This window comes from Tachysurus fulvidraco, chromosome 12 (assembly GCF_022655615.1).
Source record: "Tachysurus fulvidraco isolate hzauxx_2018 chromosome 12, HZAU_PFXX_2.0, whole genome shotgun sequence".
Taxonomy (NCBI): Eukaryota; Metazoa; Chordata; class Actinopteri; order Siluriformes; family Bagridae; genus Tachysurus; species Tachysurus fulvidraco.
Genome location: NC_062529.1, coordinates 27,112,721 through 27,129,610, shown reverse-complemented (window position 1 = coordinate 27,129,610; position 16,890 = coordinate 27,112,721). Strand labels below are relative to the sequence as shown.

At 41.6% G+C, this 16,890-nt stretch overlaps 1 protein-coding gene across 5 annotated transcripts in view; it reads left to right on the top strand.

Annotated features, from left to right (window-relative positions):
• kcnh1a (potassium voltage-gated channel, subfamily H (eag-related), member 1a) overlaps positions 1–16,890 on the top strand; it is a 49,062-nt gene that overhangs the window by 13,525 nt on the left and 18,647 nt on the right. For all 5 annotated transcript variants that reach the window (XM_027176637.2, XM_027176639.2, XM_027176636.2 and 2 more), the window contains 2 exons: positions 1,603–1,995; positions 14,488–14,917. In XM_027176637.2, the coding sequence (XP_027032438.2) occupies positions 1,603–1,995; positions 14,488–14,917 (823 nt within the window). The remainder of the gene's footprint in view (positions 1–1,602; positions 1,996–14,487; positions 14,918–16,890) is intronic.

Below are 16,890 nucleotides of genomic sequence, written 5' to 3'. Positions count from 1 at the left end.
AATGGGTCTGACAAAAGGATTTTATCCTGATACCTAATGGCAGGGAGGGTCCATTGTTTAGCCTGTAGAGGTCTGTGCATCCCTCTATGGATATTTTAATTCAATTTCAACTAAATTTATTTGTATAGCACTTTTAACAAATTAACATTCTTGTAAAGAAATATAGAAACATAAGAGAATAAATAAATAAATATATAATAATAATAAGAAGAAGAAGAAGGAAAAAAAGAATAAAAATAAATTAATTAATATATACTGTTGTGGAAGTTTGAGTTTTGAGAGATTTAAAGTATAAAGTATCACACTGGTAGGCACAGGCAAGAGTAAAAAGGTTTCACAAGTTTATTGTGTTTTGCTGTGCAGCAGGACTTAACACTCCTCGTATAGCATGAGGAAGGCAGGGGGCCCGATCACTGATTACATCAAGATTTTATAGACATAATTTTCTATGTAAAGCACTTTGAATGACCTATGTGTATGAAATGTGCTATACAAATAAACTTGTCTTGTCTTGCCTTGCCTAAACAAAGAAGATATAAACATGTAAAAGCAAAAAATCATGAATCCTTTGGTTAAATGCACACCGTCTGTTCATCTCCTGATCAAGCTAATCTGGTCTTACCAAGGTATAGTAGAAGCTCTACTAGAAGCTGTTTATGCCTAAGTCCCGACAACTCGTCTCCAGTCCTCTCTGTCCTTGTCATAATCTAAGAAAACAAGGACACCTGATCAGGAGATGATCAGGTGTTGTCCATCTAGCAAGTGGTAGATGATGTTTTCCTTTCTTCAGATTCTGTGTTTTGAATCATCTTTATAAAAACACAGTGTAACAAATTATCGGCACCCGGCCTCACTCATGCTACATGAGGAGCGTTGGGTCCTGCTGTTCAGCAGCGGTACAAGTAAATCATGAAACGTTTTACTCTTGCCCATGCCTCCCAGTGTGATACTTTAACACTGAGACTGAGACATCACTGACCCACCATCAAACCAGTTGAACGATGTTACAGACAGCATAATATTCTCCACAGCTTCTCCAGACCCTTTCATGTCTGTCACATCTGCTCATGGTGAGCCTGCTCTGAGCTGTGAAAAGCACAAAGTGCCAGTGGTAAACCTGCCAATTCTGGTGTTTAATGGCAAATGCCAATCAAGCTCCATGGTGCTAGGCATTGAGCATAGGGGCCACTAGAGGATGTCGGGCGCCTCACCCTACTCTGATGAAGTCTGTTTCTGATTGTTTGGTCAGAGACATTCATACCAGTAACATGCTGGAGTTCATTTTGTAGGGCAGGAGGAGTTGGACTGACTCTGTAACCTCTGTAAGGTCCAGGTATTTCCTCATGCTACCAGTAGTGACACTGACACTAGCAACACTAGTGAAAATTTGTCTGAAATACTAGTGCCCCCCACTTGTAAAATCATTCCTGTTTTTGGAGTTTTCCTCACTCTTGCCCCTCTAGTGCACCTGTCATTAATTGTATGAGGACACAATTAATGCAAAGTAATTCTTAAATTATATAATAGATTCTGTAAATGTCAGAAACTATACTCCTGACCAACTATGTGAAAGTTTCTTTCTTTTCTTCATTACCTGTCCAGGTATTGCAGCTTGGCTCAGACATCCTGCCTCAGTATAAACAGGAGACGCCAAAGACACCACCGCACATTATCCTACACTACTGCACCTTTAAGACCACTTGGGACTGGGTCATCCTTATCCTCACCTTTTACACAGCCATCATGGTTCCCTACAATGTCTCATTCAAGACCAAGCAGAATAATGTGGCATGGTTAGTGCTGGACAGTGTAGTGGATGTCATCTTCCTGGTGGACATAGTACTCAATTTCCACACTACATTTGTGGGGCCAGCTGGTGAGGTCATCTCTGACCCCAAGCTTATTCGCATGAACTATCTGAAGACATGGTTTGTCATTGACCTGCTATCCTGCCTACCATATGATGTCATCAATGCCTTTGAGAACGTTGATGAGGTCAGTCACCTTTTTCATTTATTTTTCTAAATTTCCTAATAGATAGATTGATAGATAGATAGATAGATAGATAGATAGATAGATAGATAGATAGATAGTTACAAATTTATTGTCATTGCAAAGCACAGGTACATAGCAACAAATGGCCATTTAGCATCTAGCAGTGCAAACATTAGAAAGAAAAATGTACAAAGGAACAAGTGAAGATAAATATGTAACTATATATACACGACAATAAATAAAGCTATAGTCAGGAATGGCTGGGAATATTCCCTACCTGGACACTAGAAGAACATTCTAGCAGTTGTGGAACTGAGAGATTTTTGAGTCCTTGTCTCTTGTTGGTTGTGTTTGTGTTCTTAGTGTTTTGTTGTTTCTGTTCCTAGTGTTTCTAGCCCTTTGTTATTTTTTCCCCTTCAATAAAAACCCATTCTTTATGTTCTCCCTGCATTTGGGTCATTTTATCTGTTAAGACAACGTCATTTTTCTGACAGCTATGGCAAGTAGTATGTGCATAGGAATATGTGCCAGTTGTATAGACAGTACAATATGTATGAGCAGATAACATACAGTATATCACAGAAGTGAGTACACCCTTCACATTTTTGTAAATATTTTATTATGCCTTTTCATGTGACAACTGAAGAAATGACACTTTGCTACAATGTAAAATAGTGAGTGTACAGCTTGTATAACAGTGTAAATCTGATGTTCCCTCAAAATAACTCAACACACAGCCATTCATGTCTAAACTGCTGGCCACAAAAGTGAGTAATTAGCTATTTTCTCTCCCTGTGGTGTCATGTGACTCATTAGTGTTACAAGGTCTCAGGTGTGAATGTGGAGCAGGCATGTTAAATTTGGTGTCAGTCGAAGTTCAGCCTGGCTCCTCATGGCAAAGAACTCTCTGAGGATTTGAAAAAAAGAATTGTTGCTCACATAAAGATGGCATATGCTATAAGAAGATTGCCAAGGCCCTGAAACTGAGCTGCAGCATGGTGGCCAAGACCTTACAGAGGTTTAACAGGACAGGTTCCACTCAGAATAGGCCTCACCATGGTCGACCATAGAAGTTGAGTGCACATGGTCAGCTTCATATCAAGAGTTTGTGTTTAGGAACTAGACAAATGAATGCTGGCTGCATTGCTGCAGAGTTTGAAAGGTAGGAAGTCAGCTTGTCAGTGCTCAGACCATAAACTGCACATTGCATCACGTTGGTCTGCATGGCTGTTGTCCCAGAAGGAAGCCTTTTCTAAAGATGTTGCATAAGAAAGCCTGCAAACAGTTTGCTGAAGACAGGCAGACTAAAAACATGGATTACTGGAACCATGTGCTGTGGTTTGATGAGACCAAGATAAACTTATTTGGTTCAGATGGTGTCAAGCATGTGTGGTGGCAACCAGGTGAGGAGTACAAAGACAAGTGTGTCTTGCCTACAATCAAGCATGGTGGTGGCAGTGTCATGATCAGGGGCTGCATGAGTGCTGCAGGCACTGGGGAGCTACAGTTCATTGAGGGAACCATGAATTCCAACATTTACTGTGACATACTGAGCATGATCCCCTGACAATGGAGACTGGGCCGCAGGGCTGTATTCCAACATGATAACGACACCAAACACACCCCCAAGACGACCACTGCCTTACTAGACTCAATAGAGTAATAGAACCTGATAAAGGTGTGCAGAGAGGACCAACCCAATGTCCTGCAAATCTCCCACTCTTTTAAGAGAGGCCAAGGCTAGGAGCAGAGCCATCTTCAGGGTCAGAAACATTTCAGAGGCTGACTCTATGGGCTCAAAGGGGGCTACCAACGGACCCTCTAGGACCACAGAAAGGTTCCAGGAAGGAAGGCGTGGTCTGCAGGAAGGCCTCAGCTGCCTGACACTATGTACAAAGCGAGAGACCAGAGGGTGCCTACCCAAGGAGGCCCCAAGGACAAGTTTGTGGTTCGCAGCGATGGCAGCCACATATATCTTCAAAGCAGGTGGGGACAGGCCCAGAGAAAAGCAAGACTGCAGAAACTCCAGCACTGAACCGACCAGACAGTGAACTGGATCTTGAGAGCATTCATTGTACCAGAGGCAAAAAATGGTGATCCTGATGGGAGTGCTGTCCAGCAGGGAGACTAAGTCCATGAACCAAACTCCAGAGAGCCAACGAGAAGCAACTAGGAGAAGGTTGAATTGGTTGTGGCGCACTCTGGCTAGGACTGGTTGGAGCAGAACTACCCGGGGAAAGGCCTACATATGGAGCCTCAGCAATGTCTGTAGGAGGGCTCTGACTCTCTCCACCATGTGTGGTTGGAGACACCACTCCCTGGCCCTCAGCACCTGCCTCAACAGGAAGTCTGCCTCCTGATTTACATGCCCTGAAATGAAAATCGCTCTCAGCAAAAGAAATCTGGTCTCTGAACAGAGCAGAACCTTCTGTGCCAACCCGAACAGGGGCCGCGAATGCAGACCACCCTGAAGATTGATATAGGAAACCACCGCAGTGCTGACTGTGCGCACTAACATATGTAAGCCCTTGAGGTGTAGGAAAAAGTGTTTCAATGCTAGAAATACAGCCCTCATCTCCAGGCAATTTATGTGCCATGAGAGGTAAGGGCTGTTCCATAGACATGGGCAAGGTGGCCGTCCAAGGTCGCTTCTCCAGCGCGAAGTGAGGCACCCATTGAAAAAATACTTCGAAGGTGACGCACCCCTAGAGTGGGACCCAAGGCCAGAAACCGGGAACATTCTACACATAAGAAGGTTACGAAGCCTACGGCTCTTAACCCTTATAAACATAAGGGGATGTCTGTGAGGAGGTTCTCCCTGGGTTCAAGCTGAGGCCTAGAGACCTCACAGCAGAGCACAGCATCATCCAGGCAATTCAGTACATGGATGACTCAGAGACACCGCGGAGCCAGGGCAGTGTCCATACACTTCATAAATGTGCCTGGTGAAAAGGCTAGGCCAAAATAAAGAACACAATACCAGTAAGCTTTACTCCTAAAAGTGAACCTGAGGAACTTCCTGTGCTTTGGCAAAATGCCTATGTGAAAATAAGCACCTTTGAGGTCTGTCGTCACAAACCAGCTGAACTGATCTGGGACACAATAACCTTGAGCATGAGCATCTTGAATTTGTAACTTGCAACACGCATTGGTTACTGTAACTCTCTTCTCTTTGGGCTACTTAACAAACTCCTTCACAAACTTGAATTAGTCCAAAATTCAGCTGCCCATATAATTACTAGAACCTCCTCCATTGAGTATATCACTCCAGTTCTCTACCGCCTTCACCGGCTTCCTGTTAAATATCGAATAGACTATAAGATTTTACTTCTTACTTTTAAAGCTCTTCATAATTATGCACCACAATATCTCTCTGACTTGCTTCATATTTACATCCCGAATCATACTATCAGATCTTCTTCATCTGTTTCCCTTGTTGTACCGTTTGTTCATTTAGCCACTATGAGGTCTAGGGCATTTACTGTAGTTGTGCTGCTCCTATTCTCTGGAATTCTCTTCCACAATCTATACGAGAAAGTGACTGGCTGACTACTTTTAAATCGTGTCTTAAAACTCACTTGTTTAAATTAGCTTTCTCTGATCAATTTTAAAATATTTATGTCAATAATTGTTGTTTGTTGTATTAATTTTATCATCACCACTCAACTGTAAGGTGTCCTTGAGTGCCTTGAAAGGCGCCTTTAAATAAAATGTATTATTATTATTATTATTATTATTATTATTATTATTATTATTATTATTATTATTATTAACTTGTCAGAGTACAGTTCAGAGCTTGCGGGTCCAAAATTGGACGCAGTCTCCGTCCTTCTCCGGAAAAACGAAATACGGGCTATAAAGGCTGGAGTCCCGTGAGGGGAACATGTTCTATGGCCCCTTGCCTCAAAAGTGAGAGAGGTTCCTCTTGGAGGAACACCGCCTGGTGTTTGCCAAGGATTGTGGGCAACACACCCTGAAAAAGCAAGAACTAAGAGTAGTATCAACCTCGCTATATCTCCTGGGATTTTAAATCATTAGAACTTAGAGTTGGATTATCCAACCAGAGAGACTATATGGAAGCTATATCCAACCAGAAGTGGAACATCAGGATGGACTAGAAGAGCAGAAGGTTTCAGGATATCAGTGTTTGACCTCTAATGCTCTTGTAGGTAAATTGGCATATCCCCACATTCATGTGGGCAAAAGCCTTCTCAGAAAAAGAAGGTTATTTCAACAGCAACAGGGGAATATGATGTTACCAGTACACATGTATGGGTCTGGTGTTCACAAACATTTGGCCATACAGTGTACATTTAAATAAGCTATGCCTCCTTCTACTGAAACTGGCAGTTGTCAAGTCTTATTTAATTAGAGTGATGAGTGGAAGGGTGTGGTACCTTCAGGTAGGTGGGTGTCTGTTTTTGGATTTGTAGCCAAGCATCCTAGTATAAAATGTGGCATTGTGCCTGTTCTCTGTCCTGCACCCAGCTGGAGAATTAACTTCTCCTGACTGTCCAATTAGAGTCACTGCACCTACTGACGCTCTTACATGAATTAATACCTCAATAAATCTGGCTGCAGAAAATCATACTAAATCTCTTTCCAGAATTTAAAGGAGTATATAAGGAATTAGAGTGTTGTACATAAACTAAAGATTATAGTGGGTGTAATAGATTTATAGTTTATAGTTAGAGTTTATAGGGGCAGAGTCAATATCAATGTAAAGGTGTTTTCAGTAGTACACACTCTATAGCCGTGTAGGACAATAACATGAAAATTTTAGAAACATATAGGATTTTTTTCATTTTAAATACAATGATTTATCTAAAGGTTTCAGTGGGTCATTGCATTGTACTTTATGATTTAGAATAAATGTGCTCGTGTTTATCATTTCACTTGATTTTTCTTTTTTCCTCCCTGCATTTATATTCCGTTGGCTCTGTTTCTTTTTGAGGTTCAAATGGACAACTGGGACCATCAAGATGTCACTCAAGTAGGGTTTTCTTTTTCTGAAATTCAGCATTTGATTGCTTTGGTCTTAGTGATATAGTCATTAACATTTTGTCACAACCGGGAGGAGAAAGACAGACCCAGATACAGGATAGCTTCAAATAAACAGGGTTTAATAAATAATAATACATAAAACAGGGACATAGACGAAAACCAAACAGGACAAAGGACGAGAGTACACTGACAAACACTGACAAACACTGACGATGATGAAATACTATTAACAATAGGGAACAGGTGTGTAGAGATGGGAGGAGTAAACAAAGTCAGGGCAGATACGTGACACGGAACATAAACGAGTCCTGACACATTTCCAAGTTAAAAGACAATCAACCCACTGCTTCCATTCCCTCTACACACACAACCATTTTTGGAAGTATAATCAAGTATATTTATTTAAACATAAAAAAACTAATTAATATATAATAAAAATAATAAACTTTATACATGTAGTGTTGGTACTATCAATAGAATTAAAACCCAACATTATATGCTGCAGATCCATAAACATAATTAGCAAAATTATTTAATTTAAATTTATATATTTATCAATTTAACAATGGATATTATCTCAGTTATAAATGTCCTTTACATTAGAAATTTTACATTTAATGTTAAACTATGCAATTGACACTACATCTGTTAAATCTCAGCTAGAAATATTGGACTAATAGGCAAGGCAAGGCAAGTTTATTTGTATAGCATATTTCATACACAGAGGTCATTCAAAGTGCTTTACATAGAAAAAAGAGTTTATAAAAGAGAAAAAGAAATATATATGAAAAATAAGAAACACGATAAAATCATAACAAAAACAAAGAACAATTAAAGAAAATAAATGTGATTTTAATAAAAACAGTTTAAAATATGTTAAAAAGAATAAAACAGGAGTAAAAGTGATTTGGATAAAAAGCGCAGTCAGTGTGAAGCGGCACACAGTGTGAAGCAGCACAGTCAGTGTGAAGCGGCACACAGTGTGAAGCGGCACAGTCAGTGTGAAGCAGTACAGTCAGTGTGAAGCAGCACAGTCAGTGTGAAGCAGCACAGTCAGTGTGAAGCAGCACAGTCAGTGTGAAGCAGCACAGTCAGCACAGTCAGTGTGAAGCAGCGCAGTCAGTGTGAAGCAGCGCAGTCAGGGTGAAGCAGCACAGTCAGGGTGAAGCAGCACAGTCAGGGTGAAGCAGCACAGTCAGGGTGAAGCAGCACAGCGCTCATTCAGTAAATGCAGAGTTAAACAGATGTGTTTTTAATCTTGATTTAAAAGTGTCTACTGTTGAAGCACATCTGATCTCTTCTGGAAGCTGATCCCACCTCTAGGTGGCGTAATAACTAAATGCTGACGCACCTTGTTTTGAGTGAACCCTTGGTATCTCTAACTGACCTGATCCTAATGATCTGAGTCGTCTGCTTTGTTTATATTCACTTAGCATCTGTAATGTATTTCGGTCCTAAGCCATGAAGTGATTTATAAACCAGTAACAATACTTTAAAATCTATTCTGAATGTAACTGGAAGCCAGTGTAAGGACCTGAGGACTGGAGTGATGTGCTCAGATGTTTTGGTTCTGCTCAGAATTCTGACAGCAGCGTTCTGTATGAGCTGCAGATGTCTAATGGTCTTTTTGGGGATCCCAGTAAGGAGTCCATTACAATAATCCACCCTGCTGGTGATGAAAGCATGAACAAGTTTCTCTAAGTCCTGTCTTGAGACAAAACATCTAATTCTGGCTATATTTCTGAGATGGTAGTAAGCTGATTTGCTTATCACTTTCACATGACTACTGAAATTAAGGTCAGACTCTAAAATTACACCAAGATTTCTGACTTTATTTTGTGTCTTTAGACCCCTAAAGTCAAGGTGTGTCTTTATTTCTGAATACAATGTCTTTGGTTTTGTCTTTGTTTAACTGGAAGAAGTTTTGACGCATCCAACTGTTAATTTCATTAATGCACTTACATAGATAGTCAATGGGGCTGTAGTCATTAGGGGACAGGGCTAAGTATATCTGGGTGTCATCTGCATAGCTGTGCTAAGCAATTTGGTTCTTTTTCATTATTTGACCAATTGGGAGCATATACAGATTAAAGAGAAGCGGTGCGAGAATTGAGCCCTGTGGGACTCCACATGTCATGGATGTCCACTCAGATTTATGGTTACCTATGTTCACATAGTAACCTCTCCCTTTTAGGTATGATTTAAACCATTTGAGGACCATCCCAGAAAGCCCTACCCAGTTTTCCAGTCTATGTAAAAGTATGGTGTGATCTACTGTACCGTGTCAAAGGCAGCACTAAGATCTACAGTAGTAGCACCAGCACTGATATTTTACCTGAATCAGAGTTTAAGCGAATATCATTTATTATCTTTATGAGCACCGTCTCTGTGCTGTGATGCTGGCGGAAACCGGATTGAAAATTGTCCAGGTAGCCATTTGAGTTTAAGAATTTGTTCAGCTGATTGAAAACAACCTTTTCAATGATCTTGCCTATAAAAGGAAGATTATAGATCGGTCTGTAGCTAAGTGTGGTTTTGTCTAGGTTACTGTTTTTTAGGAGAGGCTTAACAACTGCTGTTTTTAGGGACTCTGGAAAAGTGCCTGTGAGCAGAGACGTATTTACTATTTTTAAGAGGTCAGTTTCTAAGCAGTTAAGTACCTTTTTGAGAAAGGATGTGTGTGTGTGTGTGGGGGGGGGGTCAAGGCTGCAAGTTGATGCTTTAAGAAGTTGTACTGTTTCTTCCAGCGTTTTTATATCAATTATGTTAAATTCTGAGAAAATGACCAATTTTTGAGGTTGTTGTAGTGAGGTCTGACTGACCACATTACAATATGAGGCTGTATTGATTGCCATTCTGATATTACTGATTTTCTCAGAGAAAAAGGTTGCAAACTCATTGCATTTGTTGTCAGAGAGCATTTCACTAGGAACTTGATTTGGGGGGTTTGTTAGTGTCTCTACAGTAGCAAAAAGAGTGCGAGTGTTGTTTATGTTGTTGTTTATAATGTTAGAGAAGAAGATCTGTCTAGCTGTGCCTAGTTCTACATTGAAAGCACGAAGACTGTCCTTATAGATGCTATAATGTACTTCAAGTTTTGTTTTCCGCCACATACGTTCAGCTTTTCTGCATGTTCTTTTCATGCTCTGTACCGCTGTTGTGTTTCTCCAAGGTGCTTTACGTCTGCCAGTGATCATCCTGACCTTTACTGGAGCTATACCATCAATAGCATCTTTAACTGTTAAGTTAAAATTTCCAAGGAGAACATCAACAGAGTCTGCCGATATGTTTGGCAACATTGATATAGCATTCATAAATACCTTTTTTTGACATAGACAGATCTAGCATCAGTGGCAGGACAGATCAATAAATCAAAGTAAACACAGAAATGGTCAGATAGCGCTTCATCCTTGATGACAGTGGATGGAATGTTTAGACCTTTGCTAATGAGCAGACCAAGAGTGTGTCCCCTATTGTGTGTAGGACCTTGCACATGCTGGGTCAGATCAAAAGTGTTAAAAACATCTAGCAGTTCACTTGCAGTATTGTTTTCTGCATTGTCTGTATGAATGTTGAAATCTCCAGCAATAACAAAATAATCAAATTCAGAGGAGATTGGTGATAAAAGTTCTGTGAATTCATCAACAAAAGTTGGGGTGTATTTGGGAGGCCTATAAATAATTGTAAACAGAATGCGTGGTGTACCTTTTAGAGCAATACACAAATATTCAAAAGACTGGTAATCACCAAGTAACACTTGCTTGCATTGAAAGGCATCTTTGAATAAAGCAGCTATTCCTCCACCTCTTCTAACAGCTCTACAGACACTTATAAAAGTAAAGTTGGGTGGGGCTGATTCATTGAGGACTGTAGTGCTGCAGCTGTCATCTAACCAGGTTTCATTTAGAAACACGAAGTCCAGGTTGTTAGTGGTGATAAGATCATTAACTAAAAATGATTTGTTCTTTAATGAACGGATGTTCAGAAGTGCTAATTTAACAGAAACTGGTTTTGGCCCTGTATCCATCTCAGAATGACGTCTTAAAGGCAGTAGATTAGATAGAGTTGTCGTGCGGCTGGAGAGGGCCTTCGTCTTTCTATCTTTTCTATCTATATTTTTCCTGGTTGTTATCCACAGAAACGTCCTTGGGTGTTGATTCACCATCCAGCTGTAGTGAGTTCTGTGGGCAGTTCTCAGCCTGAGCTGTGTCTGTGAACAGTAGTTGTTGTGGCTGCGGAGTTTTATCCTTGTCAACTGAATGTCCATCCAGGTGTTGGTGTGAAATCCTGAGTGGACTGGCACACTCAGCTGATGAATGATGAAGGAAGAAAAAGATATTGTCTTTAAGCAACCTAGCACATAGTTTGTTTGGGTGGATACCATCTCTGTTAAAAAGTTGCCTTTGACTCCAGAAGATATTAAAATTGTCAATGTAATTCAGTCCTCTCATGGTGCAGGTTTTTTGCAGCCATGAATTTAAACTTAGTAGCCGAGAAAACATATTTATTCCTCTGGCTGGGAGAGGTCCACTGATGAATGATTGAACTTTCAGTCTTGCAAGTGTTTCAAAAAGTTCATTGAAATCCTTCTTGAGGAGCTCAGACTGTTCTTTCCAAATATCATTCTTTCCCACATGTATGACAATCCGACTGAGAGACTCATGTTTCATCAGAATGTTGTAAAGTTCCTTGTTAACATCAGAAACCGTTGCCCGAGGAAAACAGTATGTACGGGTAGCCTTGCTTCCAATGTTTCTGATAATAGAGTCACCCACTATCAGTGTGCTTGGCTTGGCTGCTGTCTGAGTGGAGCGCCGCTGCCGTATGATATTGAGCGTCTGTTAGCTCCGTTAGCTACTGGCTGATGTGACCTGTGTCCATTTACATTTAGGGATTCTTCGCCCAAACTCACTAGTGCTTCATATCTATTTTCAAGCCGCAGAGGGGCTGGTGGAATACCAATATTAGCTACTCGAGCTGGACCCATATCTGGGGTAGATGATGCTAATGCAGCACCTTTGGGTCTCGCACCCTGTTTATGTCCTCAATTACTTTAAATTTCTCTGAAAACACTATGACCTGTTTAGAAGCATTAGGTTCACAGGACTCACCAGCTTTATGTTGAGAGGGACATTTACATTACATTTACGGCATTTAGCAGACACCCTTATTCAGAGTGACTTACAACTGAGCAACTGAGGGTTAAGGGCCTTGCTCAGGGGCCCAGCAGTGGCAGCTTGGTGGACCTGGGGTTCAAACCCATGACCTTTCGATCAGTAGCCCAAAACCTTAACCACTGAGCTACCACATCCCCACAATGAAGGACCACGATGAAGCTCTGCTGTATGTTCTGACAGGGTCGGCAGCACCACAAGTAACTTTGTTTCGAGAACTGCAATCTTTTGTAGAAGTCTGTGGCAGTTTGAGCAGCAGGTAACCCACTGATGGTCATTTTGTAGAGCTCTGGCAGTGCTTCTCTGATTCCCCCTCAGACTGCTGCTGTTGTTGCCCTTCTATGGCTCTGCCCAGCTCTCATGTACAGCATTTGGCAGATGTCCTTATCCAAAGCGACATATATTTTATATCACTTTATGCAACTGAGGGTTAAGGGGCCTTGCTTAAGGGCCCAGAAGTGGCAGCATGGTGGACCTGGGATTCAAATTCATAACCTTCCCATCAGTAGTCCAACACCTTAACCACTAAGCTACCACATCCCCACGTGTAATGGCCAGCTGCCAGGTGTCTTCTAGTCTAATAGTCTGTGGCCAACAATGAAAAACCCATTCCTTTTTGTCTTGCTGTTACCTCTCCGGTTTACATTCCTCACAAAATTTAAAGCATGCGGAAGACGTCCTAATCCAGAATGACACAAATGTGCTTTGAAGTTTCTATCAATTAAAAATCAACACTGGTTCACCAGTACACAGACTAACGATAGCATCAGTCTAAAAAGTCTGTTGTGAGGAAATATAGCATAAATATAAAATATAGAAATATAGATAAACTTATTTAAAGAAGCAAAGTTGATGAGGTTTTGGAAATGACAGCCTCTGTCTCATGAATGCTCAAGTTTCAACATGATACTGAAACCCTCTACTGATCAACAGAGCATGTCTTATTTCACTGTAAACCGTGTTAAGACCCTCAGTGAAGAATTCTATGCAGTTTTTCTGGTTGCCGATTTTAAGCTACTTTATAGTTTTGATGTTGTAACAAGCGAACCACTGCACTTCTGGTCTTATTGACTGTCTATGCTTTGGCACCTTCATAGGCCCTGGCTTCAGTTTTCACAACATGGTAACGTCTACTTCCCATTTTTAAACAGGCTTCAACACACATAATAGGAATGGATGCTCCATGTTGCCCAGTCAGTCATTAAATCTCGTTAGTCCAAAAATTTCCCATTATTTATTATTATCATCATTGTTATTGTTGTTTTTTTATTAACAATGTAAAATGCAATTTAATGCTTTTTTGTTAATGTTTTAGTTTATTTTCTATGTTTTAATCTCTTAACATTATAGCACAAAACTCATGTGTGCGTCATGCGTGTTTAAATTGTTTGCCTTTGGTTGTATGTTGGCTTGTTGCATGTTTACTATTATAACAGAAATCTCCCAGCTTTCAGGCTGAAGAGTTTTTAGAGCAACTCCTGAAAAGCGAGAGACATTTTTAGACCTGAACCATGTTGTCTGAGTCTCTGCACGCATCCTGGTTTTATTTTTACACACATTACAATAGTTTGGCTGCAAACACTCTGCAACAAGCAGCTTGAGCTAAGCTATAAAAACAAAACTACAGTATTAGATTACAAACACATTACACAACATTAATTCTTACCATCTACTGTCTATTCAGTATTAGAAAGCAGATTGTGTGTAGGTGTATATTAACGAGTAAACACACTGTGTTGTGCACTGCTGCCATTTATATGCTCTGTGTTCTCAGCAGGCAGCTCTACAAACTTCAGTAAATATATTCAGAGTATACAGAAGGACAAAAACAACACTTCTGTTTCCAGAAACACACACACGGTTTTTCAGTTCTGTTTTTATTTATTGTGGCCATAATTGTGCGGTCTTCCCTAATCTTAAATCACAAGAAACTAAATCTAGTTATTTTTTCACATACAGTAAGTTAACATTCAGAAACCAGCTTAATTAAGTACATCTTTCCTACTTTCACAGTCATTGAGAGTAAGAAGATCTTGAAGGATGGTTAAATATGTGATGGGGATTTCTCCTGCTTTCTAAGTCTCTCTCAGTCCCCATTTGTTTCTCTTTCTCTCTCTCCCAGTTTCTATAATGCTGTCTGTTTTCACTTCTCCTTATATCTCTTACTTACTTTCTGCTTTGTTTTTTTTCCTCTCTCTCTGTATCTATATCTCACTTTGACTCTCACTTTTTATGTCTTATTTCTCTCTCTCTCTCTCTCTCTCTCTCTCTCTCTCTCTCTCTCTCTCTCTCTCTCTCTCTCTCTCTCTCTCAGGGCATCAGCAGTTTGTTCAGTTCTTTGAAGGTGGTGCGTCTCCTGCGTCTGGGCCGAGTTGCACGTAAACTGGATCATTATATTGAATATGGTGCTGCTGTGCTCATGCTTTTAGTGTGTGTGTTTGGTCTCGCTGCACACTGGCTTGCATGCATCTGGTACAGCATCGGAGACTATGAAGTCATTAATGAGGATACAAATGTGGTACGTAAGGACAGCTGGCTGTACATGCTGGGTGAGACAGCAGGCACACCATACCGCTTTAATGCCACGGGCACGGGTAGATGGGAGGGTGGTCCCAGCAAGGACTCGGTCTACATTACCTCACTATACTTCACCATGACCAGTCTAACCAGCATTGGCTTTGGCAACATCGCACCCACCACTGATGGAGAGAAAATCTTCGCCGTGGCTATGATGATGATTGGATGTGAGTAATAAGAGACTTTTGCATTTTTCCATTAGCATTTTTTTGTGCCTTTAACATGTTCATGCTTCATACTCACCCTTACAAATTCAATTCAATTCAAGTTTATTTATATAGCGCTTTTTACAATTGACATTGCCTCAAAGCAGCTTTACAGAACATAAACATAGAACAAAAGGTTAATATGAAGAATAATATAAAGATTAATAGAATACAAAATTCAAGATTAATATTAGATAGATTTAGTTCACAATGTATTTATCCCCAATGAACAAGTCTGAGGTGACTCAGGTGACTGTGGGGAGGAAAAACTCCCTTAGATGGTAAAGGAAGGAACCTTGAGAGGAACCAGACTCAAAGGGGAACCTCATCCTTATCTGGGTGACACTGGGGGTGTGATTATATAACCTCATCCTCATCTGGGTGACACTGGGGGTGTGTTTATATAACCTCATCCTCATCTGGGTGACCCTGGGGGTGTGATTATATAACCTCATCCTCATCTGGGTGACACTGGGGGTGTGATTATATAACCTCATCCTCATCTGGGTGACACTGGGGGTGTGATTATATATATATATACAGTCTGATAAATGTTGTATTGGTGTAAGGATCATGGACTTCAGATCTCATTAGTATCACAGAGTCTAACTGGAGATGTCTCAGGATTCTTAGAGTCGGCCTCGGCTCTGTGGACGTCCAAAGGCTTCGGCCCACAGAGGACGTTGGGAGCTGGTACAATGTCTGGATATTCGATTCCACGCTGGTAAGTGGGAAGGGGTCCAGACACAATGATCCTCGCCGCGGGCACTGTGCTGTGAACTGTCTCCACCAGGGTGTTGAAGTCCCTCTTCAAGATCTCCGACTGCCTCAGGCTGGTGTTGTTCGTGCCGGTGTGAAGAACCACAGCTCCGGTGTTTCTGCTCACGACCCTAGGTACCTGTGCAATGACATCAAGAACACAAGCACCAGGTTAACAGTGAGTGCGAGCCTTACCTTTAGCCACAGTAACGCGGACGATGGAGTCTCCGATGATCACAGCGTTGCGGTCTGTCTCGCGAAAGGTGGGTGAAGCGGTTCCGGGTGGGGATCTCGAAGACCGGTGGTGGTGGAGTGGGAGAGGTCCTCGACCGGGGGCCGGATCCTGCTGCTGCACCCAGGGTCCACGGTACTCTGGTGCCGGAGTGAAGAGCACCTGGGCAGGCTGCTTCCTGGGTGCACTGGGCCTGGACAAACACACGGAGTAGAGGTGGAGGGAGTAATTCACGCCGGGGATTTACCTGAGACAGGTGAGCGACTGACCGGGAAGCTTCCAGCGCAGCTTTCCGCTCCCGCAGCTCAGCCTGCTTCACCTGTAGGTCGCAGATCTGCTTCCCCAAGGCCTCCAGCTCCAGTTCCACTGAGTGTAGCTCGAATGTGTCTTCACCTGCACTCAAAGGCAGACACACAAGCGACATGGTGTTATAGGGCAAGTACAACAGAGATAATTGGTGTGAAAAAGGTGTACTAGCTGTAACTGGGCTAACAGGCTAGTGATGCTAGTGCTGCCAACCAGCTAGAAGCGGACGCTAGGAAAACAAATAAAATGATAGTGATATCAAAACGTATTCAGAGCGATTGTTCTTCTCTTAAGATACTATTGCCAGTGTGTTTGCCCTTTATAAAAAGTAAGAAGTTAAAGCAAGTCTTGGCCTAATGGTTAGAGAGTCTGACTCGTAATCCTAAGGTTGTGGGTTCGAGTCTCGGGCCGGCCACGACTGAGGTGCCCTTGAGCAAGGCACTGAACCCCCCAACTGCTCCCTGGGCGCCGCAGCATAAATGGCTGTTCACGGTGTGTGTGTTCACGGTGTGTGTGTGTGTGTGTGTGTGTGTGTGTTCACTGCTGTGTGTGTGTTCACGGTGTGTGTGTGTGTTCACTGATCTGTGTGTGTGTGTGTGTTCACGGTGTGTGTGTGTTCACTGCTGTGTGTGTGTGT